At 39.5% G+C, this 23,463-nt stretch overlaps 3 protein-coding genes across 9 annotated transcripts; 2 read left to right on the top strand and 1 right to left on the bottom strand.

Annotated features, from left to right (window-relative positions):
* The first annotated feature begins 689 nt into the window (after window positions 1-689).
* On the top strand, window positions 690-21,731 carry LOC115747279 (methylmalonate-semialdehyde dehydrogenase [acylating], mitochondrial-like). Of its 6 annotated transcripts, none has more exons than XM_048272049.1 (21): window positions 690-842; window positions 1,398-1,482; window positions 1,596-2,165; window positions 2,815-2,909; window positions 3,064-3,135; window positions 3,225-3,386; window positions 3,539-3,617; window positions 3,701-3,855; window positions 4,136-4,199; window positions 4,846-4,925; window positions 5,195-5,260; window positions 5,579-5,629; window positions 5,752-5,903; window positions 6,692-6,782; window positions 6,957-7,037; window positions 7,320-7,397; window positions 7,480-7,515; window positions 7,595-7,638; window positions 7,730-7,808; window positions 8,025-8,115; window positions 8,217-8,437. In XM_048272049.1, the coding sequence occupies exons 3-21, from the start codon at window positions 1,616-1,618 to the stop codon at window positions 8,315-8,317; spliced, it is 2,127 nt and encodes a 708-aa protein (XP_048128006.1). In that variant the 5' UTR covers window positions 690-842; window positions 1,398-1,482; window positions 1,596-1,615; the 3' UTR covers window positions 8,318-8,437. The 6 variants fall into 6 exon arrangements, with proteins under 6 accessions (XP_048128006.1, XP_048128005.1, XP_030539230.2 ...); XM_048272048.1 differs by having other exon boundaries at window positions 1,593-2,165; XM_030683370.2 differs by lacking the exon at window positions 1,398-1,482 and adding an exon at window positions 917-980 and having other exon boundaries at window positions 1,593-2,165.
* LOC115747280 (methylmalonate-semialdehyde dehydrogenase [acylating], mitochondrial) lies at window positions 10,443-17,103 on the top strand. Of its 2 annotated transcripts, none has more exons than XM_030683371.2 (19): window positions 10,443-10,721; window positions 10,828-10,925; window positions 11,364-11,435; window positions 11,552-11,713; window positions 11,809-11,887; window positions 12,004-12,158; window positions 12,593-12,656; window positions 13,014-13,093; window positions 13,641-13,706; window positions 14,004-14,054; window positions 14,141-14,292; window positions 15,225-15,315; window positions 15,509-15,589; window positions 15,944-16,021; window positions 16,153-16,188; window positions 16,284-16,327; window positions 16,407-16,485; window positions 16,735-16,825; window positions 16,922-17,103. In XM_030683371.2, exons 1-19 carry the CDS (start codon window positions 10,697-10,699, stop codon window positions 17,029-17,031), a joined length of 1,614 nt encoding a protein of 537 aa, XP_030539231.2. In that variant the 5' UTR covers window positions 10,443-10,696; the 3' UTR covers window positions 17,032-17,103. The 2 variants fall into 2 exon arrangements, with proteins under 2 accessions (XP_030539231.2, XP_030539232.2); XM_030683372.2 differs by having other exon boundaries at window positions 10,445-10,721; window positions 15,225-15,311; window positions 15,505-15,589.
* On the bottom strand, window positions 17,375-18,466 carry LOC115747226 (anthocyanidin 3-O-glucosyltransferase 7-like). Its single transcript, XM_030683287.2, has one exon. It carries the CDS (start codon window positions 18,464-18,466, stop codon window positions 17,375-17,377), a length of 1,092 nt encoding a protein of 363 aa, XP_030539147.2.
* Window positions 21,732-23,463: the final 1,732 nt, after the last annotated feature.

The following is a 23,463-nucleotide window of genomic DNA, read 5'->3' as shown; positions in this document are numbered from 1 at the left end:
GTGTTTAGCATAAAAATTTCTTTAGCTTTTATGGAAAATGAAAATACAATAAAAATTGTGCTTTCAGATTTTTGACACCGGTGAAAAATGTCTTTTGTTGTTTCTGCATATAAGAAGCTGTCTCCTTGATACTTCAAGGCTGTGCTTAGAATAAAAGTTTTTTTTGTAGCTTTTAGGGAAAACAAAAATAAAATAAAACTTGTGCTTTTAGATTTTTTTCCTACGTAAAACGATTTGACACGGGTAAAAAATGTCTTTTGCTGTTTTCGCATATAAGAAGTGTGTCCTTTATAATTTAAGGTTGTGTTTAGAATAAAAGTTTCGAAATCTTTTTCTTATTTTCGTTTACGTTGATATAAAAGTCCAAAATTATTTTTTCTCCGTTTTTTTTTGTGACGGGGTTTCAACTTATAACCTAATAAACAATTGGAATAATATATTGAAATTAGATTTTTGATTTTAACTGTAAACTTTTCTTATCATCTTAGTTAATCTTGTCTCGGTCGAGATTCTAAATTGGTGAACGGGGGGAAACTTTTCTGCAGGCCCAAAACCCAAAGAGAAAGAGAACATGGGCTTCTTCGTTCGGGCCGAATCCCCACGTTGCTATGAAACGACCTCGTCATTGCAGCCCCCTACAAACGACGGCGTCTAGAGCACTTCGTCCCCAACTCTCTCTCTCTCTCCCGCTGTGTCCCTGTGTCCGCAGACGGAGAGAACGTAAAATACTTTCTCAGACGAGCAAGTTTTGTGTCGTTTCCAGCGCCACTTCCTTCAGAGTAGTGCCCGGGAACGAAAAGATCGCGCCTCGCACTCCTTGGAAGCTTTGGTCTTCGTTGCGGGTAATCCTCCGACCCTCCATTCTTGGAGCTTTCTCTTGTTGCACCTTCTTGATCGTGTCTGCAATTATCTGTAGAAAAGGGCAACTGAATTGAAGTTTTGGAGCCCTGTTGTCCTGTTTGATTGTTATTGTACAATGGGTATGTCCGGACATCTGTTTCTCGTTCTTTATCTGCTCCTTCTTCGTTCCCCAGAAAGATTTCCTGCTTTGCGATCAAATGATTGCATTTGTTTCCTCGAGGGGTTTGCGAGCCTTGAACTTTCTTTTTTTTTTCCTTGGTTTTTCGTGATGAAGAGATTTCACTTCTGTCGTGATTATCCAATGACTCACCCTGATGTGTCTTCATTTTCCACTCTCGCCCATTTGTTGCTAAGCTAAGCATGCTCAGAGGCGTATCACGAACTAGAATGACTCTGAAATTGCTTCTAGTTCAATGTTTCAGTAGCTGAGAGAATTTGATGGCTGTCAGTTGTTTCTCTCCTCTTCTTAATGATGTGGTATACCGGTGCACTAAATGGACGCTGCCCTTACTTTTCCTTTTCACGCATACATCCAGAATGACGTGCTCTTCTTTTCCTCAATGAAAGGTGGAATTCGGAGATAAAAAAGAGTATAACTTATTAGCTGCGGTGTTGCCTTAGGTGTGTTTTTTTTTTCCCATATTCGATATCCCCGTTGCTAGGTTTATCTCATATAAATGATTGTGTTATGGGAGAGATTTCAGACTATAAGCTTTCTGTGGAATGCACAGCAGGGAGAGTCTTTCGATTGTCAATGATGGGTGGGGATAACTGCCTGGACGAACCTCCTCAAATGCTTCCTCCTCCTCCTGGAACCTTTGTAGATCGTGAAGAACTTATCCAACACGTGGGTGATTTTGCTGTATCCCAGGGTTATGTAGTGACAATAAAGCAGTCTAAGAGGGACAAATTCGTGATCCTTGGCTGTGATAGAGGTGGTGTTTATCGTAATAGGCGGAAACTTGCTGATGATTCCTCTGGAGAACAAAATAGCCGTAAGAGGAAAATGGCTTCTCGGCTAACGAATTGTCCTTTTGAGGCCGTGGGCAAGAAGGATGATGGCCTGTGGATTCTCACGATTAAAAATGGAACTCACAATCATGAGGCACTTAAGGACATTTCTGAGCACCCTTCTGCCCGTCGCTTCAATGAAAATGAAGTTTTGCTCATCAAAGAGATGACGGAAGCTGGATTGAAGCCTCGTCAAATTCTAAAAAGATTGAGACAGAGCAATCCTGAGTTGATGTCAACTCCAAAGCATGTATACAATGTCAAAGCTAAAATTCGACAAGGAAATGTAACAGGTGACAATTATCTGATTTCTATTTACAATTGAGATTCCACCAAGAGAGTCGGTCATTGTATAATTGCATTATCTGATTTTGTGTTAAATTTATTTAATTAGTGAGCTGGTGTTTAAGGACCTTCATTGGAAAGTTTTAAAATAACTTAATGTTGGTTCTCATGTTTAAATTCATAAGCTTTTTCAATGTTGTGTGACATATGCTTGTGATTCAGATTTATTTGTGGAAAGGCTGTTGCTTAGCATGTTCCTTTGCTATGCTGAAGAATTTAGCTATCAAAGAAGATGGATCTGACAAATAATGGGAATGGAAGCTAGCATAGTTTGCATGTTCCCCTTTCTTGAGCTGTGATGAATCAGACATTTCAGTTTTTCAATGTAAAATAAGTTTTAGTTGTCACAGCTCAACTCTGCAATGCTCAAATTCTAAGTCATACTGTGTCAGTTCTTTTTTTCCCCCCTCCTTGGCATAGAATATCAGTCAATCAAAAGGATTTGATCGTATCGTTTTCCTTCCAAATCATTTTAACACCTTTTGCAACTTGAAATATAGTTAGATAGGATAAACCTCAATTTTTCAAAAGTAATCTGGAAAAGTTTTTGCAAATCTGCCTTCAGTTCCCTAAGAGCTAGGTGGTTTGATGCTGCAGTCAGGAACTTCAAGTCATTGAGACCCCAGACGTCTGCCATGATAAGCGACGATCAAGCGGTGACTGAGCCATCTTGGAGACAACGGAACCCTCCTGTAAGTATACATGTAACTTCACATGAGATAGCCCAAGGAAGGCTTTTCCCAGTAATCTTGGGGTTAAGAGAGTCAGCCTGAGGAGTTCCATATCCTTGTCTTTTCTATATTTCTTGAGTTGGAAACTGATTTACAACGCTGGGTGCTGCGACAGAGGGTTCCCAATCTCATTGGTGGGAGATTTGTTGATTCACAGTCGTTTTCATCTATAGATGTGATAAACCCAGTAAGTCTTGGAGCAGTTTCGGAATATCTAATTGCGATTGTCTTGTAGCTAGAGAGATTATTGACTTGTCCTTGTGCCCTAATATGCAGGCAACCCAGCTAGTTGTTTCTCAGGTTCCTTTTACTACAAGTGAGGAGTTCAGAGCTGCCGTGTTCGCTGCAAAAAGGGCTTTTCCATTGTGGCGAAGCATATCGATTGCTTCTCGTCGGCGAATTATGTTCAAGTTCCAAGAGTTGATTCATAGAGATATTGTTAGTTTGTTTTGATTTTCATACTTTGTTGCAATTATTATCAGAGTGTTTCCTAGTATGATGATTGTCTTTTTCAGGATAAGCTTGCTATGACCATTACTACTGAACATGGAAAGCCATTGAAGGATGCTTATGATGATTGTCTTTTTCAGGATAAGCTTGCCATGACCATCACTACTGAACATGGAAAGCCATTGAAGGATGCTTATGATGATGTTTGGTGTGGGTTAGGTTTGTGCACTCTGTTCATTTAAATGTTTTAGACCAAATGCCATTGTTGCTGTCCCGCTATGGAGTTTCTCTTTCCGCTGCAGAGGTTGTGGAGCACGCTTGTGGATTAGCAACTACCCAAATTGGCGAATTTGCTCCAAATGTATCTAAAGGGATTGATTCTTACAGTGTGAGAGAGCCACTAGGTGTTTGTGCTGGTATCTGTCCTTCTGAGTTTCCAGCAATGATTCCCTTATGGGTACGCTTGCTATGTTCCATTTTTCTCTTTTTTCACATATTGCTTCTTTTACAATTCTTGGTGGGTTTATTGATCGGTTAGAAAATGCCACGATGTACTTTTTGAGCTTCAAGATTGAGGTTCAGCTTTTCATGAGGCTGACAGGCTTGTAAGTGCTTATGCATGCTAGAGTTCATCTGAAAAGAAACTTTAATTAGTCTTTACCTGGCTGGCTACATTCTCTGGACCAAGCTGAGTGAAGGACAAAAACTGTGTTGCTAATGCCATTTTGTGTATGCAGATGTTTGCTATTGCTGTCGCATGTGGTAACACCTTTGTTCTGAAGCCATCTGAGAAAGATCCAGGTGACTCGCTAGTAAACTCTGTTCTTCTAAAAATTACAGAAACCATATAAGGTTAAAATGCAGAGGGCATTTTCATGCATATGTATTTAATGACATGCCTGTTCACAGAATACAGCCGCTTGATTGATACAGATTAAAATTGAGTTCACCGTGTTCTTGATTTGGATTGTTTGTGTATCACACTAGTTTTGGCTTGTGGATAAGTCAATCGTTCTTGCGATTTCTGTCCTGTTACTTTTATAGTTGTGTCTGTAGTTACTTCTAAGCATACCTGAAATCTCGAAGCTTGTGAGGACATAATCTCTTGTATGGGAACTTTTGCTTTTATTGGTGTGTCTTAAGCTACTAGCCTCCTAGTAATGCACTTCTCATCTTAGGGTTGTATGGGTCTATATATTTCTCTTTTGGGTTTGTTGCTGTGAATTATTTTTTACATGACGATTTTATCATAGATCAGTTGTCCAGGTTTTGCTTTTCTGAGTTTGTTCCCATGAATTATTCTTCAAATGAATTTTAGTCACCAAAGGTCTGTAATGGACTGGTGCTTTATTTATATAACATATCAGTTGTCATGGTTCTTTAGGCATGAGTTAATGTATCCAGATCCAGACTTAAGAATTATGGAAAAATTCTGATGTTGCTTCAGGGGCTTCCGTGATTCTTGCGGAGTTGGCAATGGAGGCTGGATTGCCTAACGGTGTCTTAAACATTGTTCATGGTACCAATGTAAGTTTCAATTGACCAATCTTTCATTTACTCTCACATTTAAAAGGTTCCTTTCTTCTGACAGTGAATGTATTGGCCTTATTTGCGCATAATTCAATTAGCCTATTGATTTGAATAAAGTTAGCAATGAAACCTACTTTGTCTGTCATCTTTGATGTGCACTGCGCAGGGTTACCTGGTCCTTCTTTGCAAATTGAACTCGACTTATGTTCAGATTTGACTCTGATACCTAAGTATGATTAATTATCCGAATTGTTACTTTTGGACAGGATATTCTAAATTCTATATGTGATCATGAGGATATTAAGGCCATCACATTTTCCGGTCCTGAGGCAGTAAGTGAACTTTAATTTGTCCTATTGCGAATTGCTTCAGTGTGCCTTTTTATGCTGATATTTCTTCTTTGTTGTATGCCCTTCAGATTCTTCTCCCATTTGTCTTTTTTGATCAACTATTAATAGATGCAATGAGTTAATTCGTTTCAACTGCTGCAGTTGAACCCACTAAAATTATTTTCCTTTGTGAAATTTTTTTTTCCACCTTAGTTTGGGATCCCACAAAACTTAGGGTCTCTACTAAAACTTGTAATATTGTATTTCTATTTACGATGTTTCGAATATCATGTGATAATTTTCGTTTACAAATCTTTGAAGGCTGGCGCTTACATCTATGCAAGAGCATCTGCTAGTAGGAAACGCACTCAAGTAAGTGGCACACACTTACCTTCCATATGTTGTTATAACATCCTTCTGAGCAGAGTTAGTGCTCTTTCACTGATCCATTGGTTGAAGCCAATGTGAATTGCCTGGCCGGATATTGTCTCTAGTGCAACACGGGAGTGAAAAATCACGCTGTCGTGATGCCTGATGCCAACATGGATGCCACTCTGAATGCTCTAGTTGCAGCTGGTTTTGGTGCTGCAGGACAGAAGTGCATGGCAATCAGCATGGCCATCTTTGTTGGAGGTTTAAGTAGATGGTAATATAGACATGCAACGCTTCGCTATGACAGATAAATATGCTTGATGTAGGAAGTCCATGTCAGGTCATTTACCCAGATTCTGAAAGAAGAGGAACTTTGAGGACCGGCTTAACTTTGAGAACTTTTGAATTTTTAGTTTAATTTCCATTGGAGGATGATAAACAAGCCTTGAAAAAGTATTCGGTGATTTTGAAACTAGTTTTCAAACAGAAACAACGGAAGATCTTTTTGAAATTCAGAAAGGAAAAATAGCTTTTCGACATTTTGTTATTTTCTCTCCGCACAAAAAGATGGAGGTGTTAGATAACCTATAGAAAAAAACAGGGCAATTGTAGAATTTGAGGGGTCACATGTTTTCTAAAAGCATCCCAAGTATTCCAATAATCTCCGAGTTTGAAGCTCTTTTCTTTGTTTACAAAGCAATGGATTGAAGTTTGTTAGGTGTAGCCAATCACTTCGATTGTTTACAGAACATACAGAGTTTGTTAAGCCATTTAGTAAACTTTCTTGTTATCCCTAGCATTACTCTTAAGTGTTTGAATGAAGGCACAGCTTAAATTTGAAGGATTCATATGGTTCTCATGATGTTTTCCCTTTAGAATGAGTGAGACAGACAAAATATCAACATTTCATGAATCTCTTTTCCCCCAAATTTCATATCTGGAAAGAGAGGCATGCTAATAAACTTTATTACTTTTCGCTTCTTCATTTTCATTCTTATTATGTAGACATTAAGGAAAACTTTAGTGTGATTGCTGACATGACATCGTCTTTTCTTTCTCCAGGGAAAGTAAGGTAGTGGAGAGTGCCAAAGCAATTAAAGTGAATTCTGGAAAAGAACCTAATGCAGAAATTGGTCCAGTAATTAGCAAACAGGTACTTACATGGTCTGCTTCTTACCTGTTTGGCTCTGGAAAATTTCTCAATCACTGTACATCGATGACGGTTTTTTTTTTTTTCCATTAAGCTTGTCTTTGAACCAGTGGCTTCCTGCCTTTTGTCAAGTTGTATGTGTGTCTAAATTTGATTATCTTGTGATTTGACTGGCAGATGAGGGAGAGAATCTGCAGATCAATTCAAGCAAGTGTTGAATGTGGTGCGAGACTTGTGCTTGATGGGAGAGACATTGTGGTAACTGCCTTTACAACAATGTTCTCTATTTTGAGCATGCCCATTATTCTTCTCAACATGTAACTTTGCTAATCAAAACTTAGTAATTGTGCCTATTTGCATTTTGGATGAGCAAATCTTGTCTGACGCTTAAGAATAACTTCCACGCACTAATTCTGAGTTCACTAATTATGGTTCGAGAATATGCACTGAGGACCTTAACGCATGGTCTCTGTGTGATTGTTGCTATGGTCACTCTGCACCATCATCAAAGAACTTTGCGATTTATGATACTACATGCAGGTTCCAGGATATGAACAGGGCAACTTCATTGGTCCTACCATCCTATGTGATGTGAGAGTCGACATGGACTGTTGCAAGGTAGCTTATTTCTGACTATATTTCCATCACAGAGGTGAACAAAAGTGAATATATTGAGTTCCCAGCAATTACTATTCTGCAGGATGAATCTTTCGGGCCAGTTCTCCTCTGCATGCAGGTAATTACCTCTATAACTCTTGGTTGGTGATGGAATCAGTATTGGGGCACACAAATTTTAGTAATTTTTTCATTTTCAGGTTGAAAGCCTTGAAGAAGCCATAAACATCATCAACAGAAATCAGTATCCAAAATCTACTTTTTCCTCCCCTTCGTTTTTGGCAAAAGCAGAATATACTCTGCTTGGTTCTTTACAGAATGTTGATTTCCTGCAGGAATTGTGGGGGGGCATCTATCTTCACCTCGTCCAGCTTAACTGCAAGGAAATTTCAGGCAGAGGTTGAAGTAGGACAGGTATGCATATAACTGTTGATGGCCACGGACAAATAGCAAAAATTATGTCTGCTTGATGCGTAAGCCTTCTCATGGTTTTATTCGTCATTGGTGTGAAATATTTTTTGTATTAGATGTTGAATTCTGTAGTTGAGTTACTTTTCTTCTCCATTTTACATTTTTGTGTTCCAGAGAATAACCATAGCTGATGTTTTGGAATGTTCTGATTTGAGTCAGGTCGGTATAAACATCCCAGTTTCTGATCCTTTGCCAGTTGCTTCATTTATCGGCTGCAGACCCTCTTTCATGGGCGATACCAGTTTCGACGGTAAATTACATTCGACAGTACACTGCGTTTCATTTGTCTGTCTACTTAGAATAAACCGGTCCCCACGAAAAGTTGACATTTTGAGATTGTTGAACTCGCAGGGAAAGCCGGAATTCACTTCTACACCCAGATGAAAAGAGTGACTCAAAAATGGAATGACAATGTGAGTGTGGTAGAGAGCACCGAAGAAGGATCCTGTTGACAGTATAAGTAGTTACTTGTAGCTGTGCAAATCCAAATGATTTTATGTTATGCTTTTCTTTTCTTTTAGTTAAAAAGTTTTCTGTAAATATTTGACGCCACAAAATTCTACTTCTTTGTATAATCACTTAATTCTTTTTCTTTTTTTTTAATCTAATATTAACCTCTTTTTCGGTTTTTGGCACACACTATCCTAAGAGATTTTTATTGTTTTTATCAAAAGGAAATTTTCATTTCACTTAAAAGAGAGTTACATAAATTCAAGATAAAATCAATTACGAAACATTACAATCTAGTGCAAATTTGAAAAATAGATCAAATTGGTATAACTTATAGCAATTTCCTCATTCCACAAGAATAGATTTGTCATAGCATTATAATACAATCGGTGCAAATTTGAAAAATAGATCAACTTGGATTATCGGTGATAAGCACACGTCGAAATCTTCCTCTATAGTAATTATGGTTTTGCCAAAAGATGATGCGCGCTCAAGTTTGGCTTTTCCATCACCATCATCATAATAACAATATGTTAAAAAGGCACAAATAATATCTTATAAACCTCGTATCTATATCTATATCGTGATAAAAGATCTTTCAGCATCCAACCCCAATCCTCTTTCATTGAAAATCGTCCTCTCCCTCCCTCCCTCTTCCCTTTTCCTCTCCATACCCCTCTTTATCTCCCTATCTCTTCATAGTTAAGAATCTTTAAGAGTTTTTCGGTGATTTTGTGGACATCATTCGAGTATTGAACAAGTCTCCGAAGCTACTCTTTTATTGCGTTCAACGGTGAATTTATATGAAAAATGTTTTAATTAAGGGTTAATACCATGGAAAACCCCAAACCGGTACACTTGTGACAAATTTACCCCAAATTATTTTTTTGACCACAAAAAACCCTAAACCGGTACACTCGTGACAAATTTACCCTAAACCGGTACACCTGTGACAAATTTACCCTCCGTTAATTTTCATTAAATTTAACTATCAAATTGTTGATTTAGTGACATGTGATAGTTGACGGGTATACCAATATGGGGTTTTAACCCTCTATTTGTTACAAGTTTATCAATTTGAGATAGGCGATCTTCGGATCCGACAGGTGCGGTCTCGTGGAAGGCAAAAGCATTAGAGATGAGGTCTTCGAGTCATCGCCTTTCTTTGTAAGATCGAAGACTTGCTTTCCGTATCATTGTTACCGGGTTATCCCCATGGTCTCCATGGTCGGGATCTTCACCGTGACGCCCCTAAGGCTTACCTATTTATGTCAAATCGTGAACCTCCTTCCTTCGGTAGTCTCTTCTTGTACGATGACACCATCCATAGCGCACGGATGGGTGGAGCACTAAGGGTTGTGTCCTCCCATACCGTAGCGGACCAAAAGCCAAAACAAAGTGACGATTTAACTGGGGGTGAATTTGTCACATGTGTACCGGTTTAGGGTATTTCGTGGTCAAAATAATTAGTTTAGGGTAAATTTCTCACAAATTTACCAGTTTAGGGTTTTTGGTGGTAAAAAAAATAGTTTGGGGTAAATTTGTCACATATGTACCGGTTTGGGATTTTTCGTGGTCAAAAAAATAGTTTAGGGTAAATTTGTCACAGGTGTACCGGTTTAGGATTTTTCATGGTATTAACCCTTTAATTAACTGTATACGATTTGCAGCTTTTTTTTCCTAATTTGGAGTCAGATCCATTCTAAGAGTTAAAAGTTAAAAATTTATCAAATATCTACGTCTATGTACGATCCCGTTATTTCAGAAATTTAAATAGTAGTTCGTTTTTATACTACGAAATTAGTGGGATGACAAGATTGTCTTTTTGGACAATTTTCTGTTGAAATATTAATTTCTTTTCTTTCACGGAAGAATCGAAGTTTTTTTTTTCATAAAAAAATTTTACAGAATCCAAACAACTGGCACGTGCCTGGTGCATTGTCACGCGCGTGGTTCTTCAGATCGAGATCGTCCTTCCTTCCTTCCCACTTGAAACTTTTGTTCACTGTAAAAAAACTGTTTTTTTTCCTGTCGTTTTTGGTTAAAACCGATCGGAATGTTTTGTTCTTTTCCTTTCCCGTCCTGTTTAATCTTATCTTCAAATTCTCGTGACCAATCTGATGATGTCCGAAAGGGAACGGAAGTTCAAACGCAAAAGCAAGACTCTGACGTCCCATTTCGAATATCACCCGCACGATTCTTGCCCATCATCGACAAATCGGAGCTCCGCAAACATCCAACGGCTTAGATTTCGTGGATCGCGCTCCTGGGAGTGCACTCGATCACTGACCTCCTATAAAATACTCTTGGGAGGATGAGCCGAATGTAAGGAGTGACGTTCTTCACTTCGCTTGGGGTCACAGTCACTTGCCACCAAAACCATGTTGCGGTTTTCGATTCAGAGAGGTACGGAATTTGGAGGTTCTTGTGCTTTTCTTCCCGGGATTCAATAGCTGATCGTTCGTTGATTGGGAAAAGTTTGATTCTTGATTCGGCGGATGCTTTATTGCAGTGAAAAAGTTGCAGGCTTTGAGGCCTCGGATTCTTGCTTTTGGAAGTTCTCGTTTCTCCACTGCGACCGAGCCTTCTTCGAGACATGGGCAACCACCGGTCAGCTTAATTTAGTGGTTTCTATCATGAACATGCGATGTTTCAATAGCGATGAATGAATGGGCAGGACTTCTTAAGATAAAGGAATGACTTTTAATTTTCTGATTTTCTGTTTTACTGGGGAAATGATTTTTTGCTCTGGCTTCATAGACATTGGTTTTGGTGTTATGTTCATTCTTTGGGATAAGACTGCTTAATCCTTGATCCCTGGAAGTGGGATTACTTCCTAATTTCATAGGATCGTCCAGTTTCAATCTTTTTGGAAGACGTATAAGTTGAAAGCATTCGAAAGCTCTTGTGTGCTCAAAAGTTGATGATGAAGCATTGTATACTAATACGAATTCATGCAATGGCATTATTGACGAGTTGGAGTATGGCGTGGCGAATGCTGAATCACTTCTGTTCTTTCTCAAAGCTGATAATCTGTATTTGTTTCAGAGGGTTCCCAATCTCATCGGAGGTGCTTTCATTGATTCAAAATCATCTTCCTTCATTGATGTGACAAATCCCGTAAGCTCATTTGCCTTGGCATCATTCTCACTCTCTTTCTTTTGATCTGTTCATCAGTTTCACCTGGCGGACATGTGATTTCTGCAATGGTCTGTTCTGATTTTGTTTGTCTATAGGCTACACAAGAAGTTGTCTCCCAAGTTCCATTAACTACAAATGAAGAGTTCAAAGCTGCAGTACATGCTGCAAAAAAGGCATTTCCTTCCTGGCGGAATACGCCAGTCACGACCCGTCAACGCATTATGTTCAAGTTACAACAGCTTATTCGGAGAGACATGGTAAGCATGTCTCAATAAGCATTATGTGGGCATTTCTTCTGTATCACTAGCTTATTTCCTTCAGTCGATGGAATTTTGTGTAATATCCACTTCAGGATAAGCTTGCCATGAACATAACCACCGAACAGGGAAAGACCCTGAAGGATGCACAAGGAGATGTTTTTCGTGGGTTAGGTTGGTCCTTGAGTCTTTCCTTCAACAGTTAAACAAAAGTGGTTGTATGAAAAAAATTTCCAAGCTCAGTTTTTCTCCCTCTCTCCAACTAATTGAACAAACCATCAAATATGCAGAGGTGGTAGAACATTCATGTGGGATGGCTACACTTCAGATGGGAGAGTATGTTTCCAATGTATCAAGTGGAATTGATACCTACAGTGTCAGAGAGCCCCTTGGAGTTTGTGCTGGAATCTGTCCCTTTAACTTCCCAGCAATGATTCCTCTATGGGTAAGCTTGTTGATTTGATTTTCTTTCTATATATTATTGGTCTTGAAATATGCACCTATGTTGACCTTTCATTTCAAGTAGCAAAAGATTTTTATCTCCAACTTTGTAGGCAACTACATATTGCCTAAGGTAGAGGCCAAACACCATTAGCCTGCTTGGATGATGATAATGTCTCAACGTTGGATAAACTTAGAGAATAAAACGAGCATTGTCAAATTTACACACTTTAATGTCTAAATACTGGCAATTGGCTACACAGAATTTATGGAAACTTCAATGTCTAAATGCTAGCCACACAGAATTTATGGCTTGATGACATAAGTAGATTACACTTTAGCAGAATACTCCGTATGTACTCTTGGTTATATTGCAACTCATCTCCACCAGTTTACTCTGATAATGTCTGATTAACGGTCTATAATGGGTATATGCAGATGTTTCCAGTTGCAGTGACATGTGGTAACACCTTTGTTTTAAAGCCATCTGAGAAAGATCCTGGTGAGCTCGAGATCTTTTTTAGCTTGCTTACATCTCACTGGCCATGGGCACAATTGTTGTTATAATTTTACTTAGTTATCAAGCATAGGCAGTTTAAAGCTCTGGCAGTAAGGCACAATGAGTAAATTTCATCAAGTAAACTGTTACAGGCTAAATGAAGAGCATCATGAATCGTGATCTCTTCTTCATTGAGTGAACTGCAATGTGGTGGATGGTTTCATATTTTCAACTGCTTTTCTTTTTTAGCTCTTTTTTTTAATTTTGCGGTCTTCTACTCGGCAAAATCTTGGTCAGAATTATTTCTTCTGGTCTTTCTGATAATTTACTTTCTTCGTACGTTCCTCGTGCCTATGTCAGGGGCGTCCATCATGCTAGCAGAGTTAGCACTGGAGGCTGGTTTGCCTGATGGTGTACTCAATATAGTTCATGGAACAAGTGTACGATCCCAACTTTGCCTCGATGATGCTACAATTGAAGTTATTATTCTTTCGTGTTTTATTTCTAGATTGGACTTGGTAATAGGAATGACAACATAGGGGTCCTTGTGCCACTGCTGTGTCTTTTGGTTATCCAATATAGTCATTGTTTTGCAGTAGCTACATTATGTGTCCATTCTTTTGCTCAGATAAACTTATTCGTTGGGAGAAAACAGTATGATCTAAATAGATATGGTGCGACTCCAGTACTTCATCCAAATTAAATCCCTTTGATATGCACTTTTGTTATATATTGTCATACTTTAACTATGCCCATAAGGACGCCTGATGATTACAACATAAAGCGCTTTTAGCTTGTAATCTGGAATATTTCTAGTATCTTGTTACATCTTAATTTGGATTACTGCAAAGATTCCTGGTCTAAATAGCTTCTGCAATAATGATGTTGTGTCAGTTTGGTGTTTACAGTGTATTAAGTCTCAAATTGTGCGTGTTAAGAGAGATTCTATTTTTCTCATTCAAATTCGTGGCGGTTTTTCTCGGACAGGATATCGTCAATGCTATTTGTGATGACGACGACATCAGAGCTGTGTCATTTGTCGGTTCCAATACTGTGAGTCAACTTGTGGAGTTTAATCCCTTTGTCAGTCGCACATGGCATTTCAGTGGATGAGGACAAGTATTCCCATTTAACTTACTATCACCATCAAGTGTCCTTTCATATTGACAAGTCTTAGAAGATAGTTTGCAAAGGATTTCGAAAACATTGCAGATGAGATGCACCACAAACACCACTACATCTTCATGCCTAAATGTAAAGCCACTGATGTTCATGAGTTGCATAGGCCATAATAATATGATTAGTCATAGTTGATTTATCTTTTGATGTGGTGTTTCATATGATTTGAAGGCTGGCATGCACATTTATTCAAGAGCATCAGCCAAGGGAAAACGTGTTCAAGTAAGTGCAGAGTCATACTTTTATTGAGTTATAGTGGAGAAATTGAATTTAGAGAATGTAACGCACTTACCATTTTCGCTCTCCAGTCAAATATGGGGGCCAAAAACCATGCCATTGTCTTGGCTGATGCAAGTGTTGATGCAACTTTAAATGCTCTAGTTGCTGCTGGATTTGGTGCTGCTGGACAGAGATGTATGGCGCTCAGCACAGTGGTTTTCGTTGGAGGATCAAAGTCATGGTAATCTATGTGTTTTCTGTCAGTTTCTTTGTCTGTCAAATTTAGACTTCTGGATGTGCTCTCTCTTAATCTATGGAGAATCACAGATAGGACACTACAGACTCACCAGGGAAATTTCTGTCCTTGTTACGTTGGCATCATGTCCAAGTGCCTGTTTACTGTTAGCATACCCCTGTTAAGCAGTTTCTTCAGGGCCTACATTGAAGCGGCTGCAATGAGTCTTGCCTTTTCTCTTTCAGTTCTAAAGATGCTTGTACAGTTGCGTAATTGGGCGAGCACTTAGTGATTAGTGCAACATCATTGCTCATGCTTAATTCTTAAAAGATGCTAGCGAACAAAAAGCTAACTCGAGTAACATGCATAAAGGTAGTTTTCTTGTGATATAGTTTGGTGTATTCAATCTCCATGAAGTCCTGAATTCACTTATTATAGAAGCATCAAGTATGGTTGCAGCTCGCAAACAACTCAAACATTGAAAAAGGTTTTCAAATCAAAAGAAGTGGGGCTTGGATTCCTCACTTTCAGTCCTTTGTTTTGTTTTTGTTTTGCGGTTTTCCTCACTGGACTTTTCTCTGCATTAATCAAAATGAAATCTAAAACAACTAAGATTAAGTTTCTGCACTGCTGTTTCTGCTGGTTGTAGTGTGAATGTTTAAACTACCTATTCGTGAGACCCGCTTTTCATTTTCTATTGTCAGCCAAGTTTCCGTATAGATTTCAGCGAGCCTTTCTTGTCTGATATTTGGATTTTGATTGTTTTTGCATCACGACACTTTTAAGTGTGAGGACAGTGTTCGGTATAGACATTAAGTCATGTGTAACTATAATCTGCTTTGTCTGTACATAGTATGTCGGTGTGGAAAAATGCGCCGTAAGAGAAGTTGTTGTGAACATGAAATCCCAACTGCAAGTTTACAATGTAATATTCTCAGGGAAGACAAACTGCTGGAGCAAGCTCAATCACTTAAAGTGGATTGCGGAACCAAACCTGGTGCGGACCTAGGTCCAGTTATTAGCAAACAAGTAAGTCATATGCATTCAAAAAACTATTGACATTTTTAGCACGTCTGGGCAATTAACATTTTGATGATGGAGAATAATTGTCAAACTTGCAATTGATAGGTCCTATGGCTGTACTTGTGCTGGTAGTTTGGATCTTAGTTAATGCGGTGATAATTTATTTCACATGGCATGTGCTTTACCTTCTTATTTGCAGGCAAAGGAACGGATATGCAACCTGATACAATCTGGCGTTAGTGATGGTGCCAGACTAGTGCTTGATGGGAGAAACATAGTGGTAAGATATGTCATAACAAATTTTGCTGGTGGCACCTATGTGATGCTATGTTGCATTACCTTTATAATCTGATCATTAAACAAACAATGCAGATGGTGAAGGGGTTTTTCATGAGATGAAAAAGAAATGTAATTTATTTGTGCATTAATGTTGTTAGAATTGTGTACTCATCAAATTTGTGTTTGATATTAGCTCTATACTCTTGTAAAATTCCATCCTTAGTTTTCATACAAGTGAACAATTATTAATGATGTCCTCAAAACAAAAGAATAGGTGGTACATCTTACATAATGAAGCTATAATATAGTTTACTTATCGAGGAGTGCACTAAAACTTTGCATGGTCGCATCTCAGGTTCCTGGGTATGAACATGGTAATTTCATCGGGCCCACCATATTGGCTGATGTCAAGCCTGAGATGGAGTGCTACAAGGTATCTTCATCTAAGTTATCTAGCCATTTGTTAATAAAAATTTTGAAAAAAGAAGTTGTCTAATCATTTGACAAGTGCGTTGTATTCCCTCTTTCAAACGATACTGAAAAGTCCTGATTCTAAATGTGCAGGAGGAGATCTTTGGCCCTGTTCTGCTTTGCATGCAGGTCTGCTTACATATTATCTTCTCTGAAACATGTTTCTAGTTGATTGAAATGGATGGGAACTATCCTGTACTTGTGCTTTTCCATTTGATTTGCAGGCTCACAGTTTTGAGGAGGCCCTGGACATTGTCAACAAAAACAAGTATTTCCATTTCCTCAAGAAGTCATGCTTTTTCGTGGCTTGGAACAAATTACTCATGCCGGTCTTTTTGTTCCCTCAGATATGGAAATGGAGCATCTATATTCACGACATCTGGTGCAGCTGCGAGGAAATTCCAGTCAGAGATTGAAGCTGGACAGGTACTATAGTTCTCTGGAGTCAATGATCCTTTCTTGCAACATTCAATCAAATGAGACCTAGGTAGACCATGGCAATTTGTTTTGTACCAAGAGTAACAAGGTCAGAGGAGAATATTTCACATGCATAAATCAGTGGTTTGCTGTTCATTAGAGGGAAAACAACTTTTTGTCTTCACTGGCTTGTGTAGTTTTAATTCCCAATGGAACTTGAATGTCGCAAACGTGTTAACTAACCTGGCGTCGATTTAGGTTGGCATCAACGTTCCTATCCCAGTTCCTTTGCCCTTTTTCTCGTTTACTGGTTCCAAGGCTTCGTTCACGGGTGACCTTAACTTCTATGGTAAGTTGCTCTTTTCCAAAAACTCTTAAACGCATAGAGAGTGCACGCCTGTTAAATCTGGACTGTCCATTAATCCTTACTTCGTCTTGGTTTCAGGCAAGGCCGGGGTTAACTTCTACACCCAGATCAAAACCGTGACACAACAGTGGAAAGATTTGCCTAGCGGGAGTGGAGTTTCGCTGGCCATGCCAACTTCCCAAAAGTGATCATGTGCATTATTGTAATTATCCCTGGGCACTCCTTGGAAAATTTGAATAAATTCTTCCTTGCAAATTCAACTCTTCTGTGCTGTTTGGTTCGAACAAACTGAAATGGAATGAACTAAGAACCGAAAGGAATGAATTTAGAAAGGCAAGGCATGCAATTGGAATGAGTGTCTTTGTGTTTTACTGGTAAAGACTACTTTTTTATGCGGTCACGACAATATCTGAACTTTTACTTATTTTACACAATCAAATACCACAACTTTTTTGTTGTTCAATCAAGTACCTCAACTTTCCAAAAGAAGTAAATACTCTCTCTCTCTCTCTCTGTGAACAAGTTTTAAGGTCATGAAACTATTTTCAACAAACTCCTGAAGTCCTCAGCAGCTCTGCCACTAGGTCCGGCCGCCACTTGAACAAGTTTTTTGAGAGCACGGACCTTCTCTCTCATCGCCTTACCTGCTTGATCGACCAAAAGAAGCCGGAGGCTTTTGAGTACGCCGTCCTTGGTTATGACCCCGCCTTCAACACGGACACCAATCTCCCACACCTCCTCTACAATCCTACCATTCATCCTGTGATCTCCAAAGAAAGGCCTGCATATCATCGGCACGCCATTCGCCACGCTCTCGTACACAGAGTTGCTCCCACAATGAGTTACAAATACACCGGTCGACGAGTGAGCTAATACTTCAATCTGTGGGGCCCATGAAACGACGATGCCTCTCGCACCAATTCTCTGAAGGAACTGGCTTGGGAGTTTTTCCTTCAAATTGTCTTGTAGGGACCAAATGTAAGGGACGTTACTTTCTTCAAGTGCTGCCGCCAAGGCGTGAAGCTCATTCTCAGGAAGTATTGCTAGTGTCCCGAATCCTATATATGCGACGGATCTAGGCTTCTGCCTTTCTAGCCAAGACATGCAGTGACGGTTTATGTCGGAATCCAACGGCGGAGACTCTGGCTTCGGAGGCGGCGGCAACGATAAGGTGAGAAAACCCAAGTACAGCAAGTTTGGCAAAGTATTCCTGAGATTGTTTGTGAGAGCAGTAGGATCTAGCTCATGGTAAAAGTTCATGGCAATCGCGCTGGCTCTTGGCAACAGAGCTCCGAGATTACCCAGAATTCCTACCAGATCCGATTCTAAATCACCCGGCGCAAGTACCCCTTCGGGCAAATCTCCGACGAGAACTTCGGGCACATCCGGGATGACTTTGCGGGCACGTCCGTCATGGCCATCAGGAACTGTAGGAGGAGAGTTTGAGCATATTTGCCGGATCAGGCGGATGTTTGTGTATACATAGAGGGGATACGGCATCGAAATCCACACTAGGATCCACGGAACGCGCATTTCTTCCGCCAGTTCTCCGGAGAACGATAAGAACGCGTCCGATATCAAGCAGCTGATCCCCGTGCCCGTCTCTGAGACCGCCTCACCCATGGCCTTCCTGATGCTCCCGGGCGCTGCCTCGAGAAATAAGTTTGCGGGCTCGTGCGGGTTTCCTGTGGACACGTGGTCCGGTGGCGTGCCGTCCTCCACGTCATAGGCCGTTATATTGTCCGGGAGATTGCCCTCCGCTTGCGAAAAGATCTGTCGATTCGATCTTGCCGTGCTGAAGAAAGAAAACCGCGCGTCGAGCATCGAGGCCCGCGCTAGCCGGCACACTAGTCCTAGGAGAGGCCGAGCATGGCCGCCGAAAGGGAATGCAAGAACCGCGCAATGCCGCTTTCCCGGGCTCTCGGAACGCGATATCGTCATGCGTTCGATAGAACGGGTGCTACTTAACCACCCAAATGCGGCGGATCAATGCCGGAACAAGCGAAGATGTATGGTTTTGCTTCCACGACGGATCAAATAGGGGAGATTTCAGCGAGAAATCTGTACGAAGACGGAAGAATTTTCAGTTCGATGTTTGTCAACTGAAGAACAAAGAACTCGAGTGACGTAACGCGCGGAATCTTGTACTAATCAATCTCGTCATAAATGCGAATTAACCCTCCAATTCGGAAACGTAACAACTTGTCACCTTTATTTCTTCAGTCACCTAACAAAAAGAACAAATTAGGAAAAATCCTAAATAAATACCCTCATTATTTTAAATTAGCCTGAGCAAGGATATTTTTATCATTTATTTATTTATTTATTTATTCTTTTCCTTTTCTTTTCTTTTTTCTTTTTCCCTTTGTTTATTTTCCCTCCTTTTTCCCTAGCAGCTGGTCTCAAGCAATGGGGCTGGCCACTGGCGAGGATGGCCTCGCCCTACCTATCCCCATTATCCATTGAGCCCACTCCGGATAATCCCCATTTTGTCGACTTATTAATAATATTATAAAAAGAATAAATGATGAAAATGCGCTTGGTTTGGCCCTTCTTTAAAATAAGGTCGACTTCAAGTCGTCGATTTGAGAAAATGATGTCACTTTATGCCATTATTTGACATTATCCAAAAAAAATTATTATGTGATATATTAATCTAATAAATCATAAATTGGTAAGCTTAGCACTAACATCCCTTCTTAAGGTAATGGAAAAGTTGCTTTTCTCCATCATGCTCTCGCACACGCACATTCCTATTTCCCGAACCGACAAGTCGTTTCGCACTTTTGAAATGGTGGTCGGCCCGTTCAATATGTTGAGAGGCCGAGGAAAATAAATTGTAAAGCCTGAAAATAAAATAAAAATAAAATAGGCGTTGAAAAAAATAATTTGTGGAGCAACAACTATCTAAAGCTCTACTCGCCACGTAGACCGTACACGTGGCTCACTAATATATGCGTTCGTTGTGCATGCTTTTATTAGTACGTGTAAAGTTCTCCAACCACTGCATTTCGACTAATTTAATAAACTCTAAAGTTGTAAGAAAAAAACAAATTCCACGTCATGATGAGGCGCTCGAAGTGTTCGGGCAAGTCGATGAAAAGAGAAATGATTGGAAAAAAAAAATTGTGATTTCAAGTATCATGGATCGGCAGATGACAGAAACGTCATGGTTAGAAGTAGTAAATGCTCGAGACGGTTATCATCCAGCTATAAATGGTCGAAGGAATTCTGTTAAAAAAAGATCTACAATCGATACAACTTATCGAATTTAATTGCAATTTATAAATTCTTTATCAATGTCCTTTACCACTTGCCATATGTAATTTTCTTCTAGTTTAGTTAGTGATGTCGCCAATTCGTTTCCTGTTTGAATTGCCACAGAACCCGAAACCACTCTTGAAAAAGTTGGAAACTCATTTGTGTCGGTGAAAGATCTTTCATTGACCATTTTCGGCGAAACGGTTACGATTAGATCTTACCATTTAGACTTTTAGAGCGTTTGTTTCGCATTATTATTCTTAATCATCCTACTAATCTTATTTTTTTTCATTATTATTGTTGTAATTCGAAGTTACCGAAAATAGAGACTAGTGGCATTGAGATTCACAAAATACCTCAAGTGCCTTGAGAACGAATTACCTCCTGATTCATGAAGTGGAAAAATCCCCCAACATCTTTAACCAACCGCACTAATCCCGAGGGGCATTGCATTTTACGTAAGTTATACCATGAAATCACGATACACAAGACATTGGTGCTCGGAGAAGAAGTTGATCTTCGAAAAAATTGTCCAAAATATCATAAATCTACTGTGCGACGGCCAATTTAATACCGAACCTTTTTCAAATGTATCATAGTTTTAAGCTTTCCGTACGACCGCCAATTCAATCCTAAAACTCTCTATCGTATAAGTTGAGGCCTAAATCTTTTGGCGATTTACTAATTTTAGTCTTTAACCTTTTAACAAATTGTCAACGTAGTTCTTCCGGCTAATTTTGGTTGGAAATCGCTGATACGGTGGTCCAGTTAGTGTCGGCTGTCCTACGTGTCGCCGGCGTGGACTGTTTTTTAGAACTAAAATGGAAAATAATTAAAAAATTATTTTGGATTAAATTAACACAAATGAAAGTTTTAGAATTGACAAAATCCATAACTTTTTCGGACAAATTTTTCCGCCGATCTAAGTAAGAGTCTCGTCAAAATCCAAATGTGAAATTAATCAAGATTAAGATGACTGTTGAAACTTGTAACTGGCTCTTCATGTCACCGTACAATGGAATGGATAACTTAGAATACGTTCCGCAAAGCGAAGCGTGAGCGGGAGCTTATATAGAATACCACGTGATTACGTCCGCCGACATCCCCGACATCTTTTCCGCATGGGTTCGGACTTCAGACCCAACCCGGGGATTTTTCTGAATAATTAAAGGCTTAAATCGAGGCGCTCTTGTCCTGTCTTCCATTTTACCAAAGTACCCCTGCAGAGATTGTTGAATGCAATTCGAATCAGAGACTCTCTGAGAATTACCTTAATACTTTTCAAATTGCGATTTTTCTTACCAATGCACCGTTTCGATTCGGCGCACAAATCACAGACGAATGAAAAAGGAGAGAAAAGAAAATCGACACTAGATTTTATTGTGATTCCTCCCTTAAACTAAGGTTACGTTTAGTGGATGATTCCACTATAATTAGCACATCACACCTATAATTACAAGCGAAAATGAATATATAGCGGTAGTTATTTATCGGTCAAAGCCCAAACTGCCAATGGAAAAATATCAATGGATCTTCCGTGTTTCTCTGTCGACGGAGAGCATGAATCATACCTCGATATGCTCATGAGCTATGATGAAACTTTACGATAAATGAAGTTCGATGGGATAAATACGGGTCAATGGGACACTCATTCTGGTGTCAACGCAAGATGTCGGTCGCTTTTTCTCATGATGCGATCGCATGAAATACGCAAACCCATTATTTTATTACTAAGATCGATATCGATTCGACACTTATTCGCTAATGCATACCGTGGTCTCCACGGCAAGCGTTTAGCGAGTTTGTGTAATTTGGTTAAGCACTACCTTTCCAAGTCGTAATCATCATTAGTACTCAATGTCCATTTAGCCAAAAGACGCGAGAACAGCTTCGATCCAGGTAAGGGTTGATAGACTTTTTGCATGTCTAAACCGGACTATTCTTCGACCGAAGAAAATTATCCTAAAGATTCTAAATTTATTATAAACCTATTATAATTTGATCAATTCGGTCTTAAACTTTTTGACACTTTGCCAATTGAGTCTGTTCACCCAATTTCGGTCGAGAATAAATGACGTGGACGCCGAGCGTCCTACGTGACATGGCTCTCGTTGATGTGGATAATTTTTATAGTTCTTTAAAAAATTTACAATTTTTTTTTATTCTTTTATTCTTTTCCTTCTTCTTTTTTGCCAAGCCCGATAAGGGTCGTTGGCCTACCCTTGCCGGTCATAGGCTAGGGTCGTGAAGCCCTCATCGGTCATGAGTGAGGGTCGGCTGGCGACCCTCTCGTCGGACTTAATAGAAGAAAAGGAAAAGAAAGAAAGATAAAAGAAAAGATAAAAAAATTGTAAACTAAATTTTTTAAAAATCATAAAAAAATATTCACACCAGTGCCTTCCGTCCTACGTGGTACCGCCGGCGTCCAAGTCAGCAATTTCTGGTTGTAATTTGCCGGATAGATTCAATTGGTAAAGTGTTAAAAAAGTTCATGACCGAATTGACGAAAATGCAAATACGTTTAGGGCTCTTTGGACAATTTTCTCCTTGAAAGGGGTCCGCAATATCGGCGGTCCATTTTGATTGGAAGCTTTAAGCAAGAGCTAAAACCAAAACCAAAATCCGGGGTTCTCTTCGACGCGTTTCTTCTACATTCCATGCAAAGATCAATCGCGATCGATGCGTGCATTTTTCGTTATAGTAATCGACAACATCAATGATAAAAAAAAACATTGCTTTGGTCTTGCCCTTGTCACCCACGTTACGTGCAATTTTGGGACAAAGTTACATGATGGGCAGCATCAGCATACCATATAGAAAGCCAAAGAGGGCGGCCCTTACCTTTTTTTTTTTTTTCTTAAATTTTTGGCCAGCAGGGGAAATAATGCACTATTGTAGATGGAGACTTTGTGTAAGCATTCCATTATATTTATAAAGTCGGTCCAAGAAAATCTTGAAGTCCTTTGCGTGTGATAATGAGAATTGCATTTCCGATTCGATTAGGAAGAAATTAATCTCTTTTTTCCCAAGATTCGCCGCGATCCTATATGGATACGCGCTCTAGATGATAATCGTTATTAGTAGTATACAGACGAGAATTGGTGTGAAGAAATTTTGGGAAATCGAGAAAAACTAATGCGGATTACGTGTTAAATATGCGAGACATTTACGTGATAATGCGGTTGTTATGTCAAAAAATGTTGGCCGCAACAGAAGGATTCATGCGAAATGAATGACTATGGTCTCAGAAATGTGTCACGATCTTCCCATTATGGCGATAAATTTGCATCGGAATGTCTATGTAGGGTTAAAGATTGCCCACGAGTCGATTGTCCTCGGCCTGGAAAGATTGCTTCTTG

This window comes from Rhodamnia argentea, chromosome 11 (assembly GCF_020921035.1).
Source record: "Rhodamnia argentea isolate NSW1041297 chromosome 11, ASM2092103v1, whole genome shotgun sequence".
NCBI classification, from domain to species: domain Eukaryota; kingdom Viridiplantae; phylum Streptophyta; class Magnoliopsida; order Myrtales; family Myrtaceae; genus Rhodamnia; species Rhodamnia argentea.
This window is presented reverse-complemented; position numbering and strand designations above follow the sequence as displayed.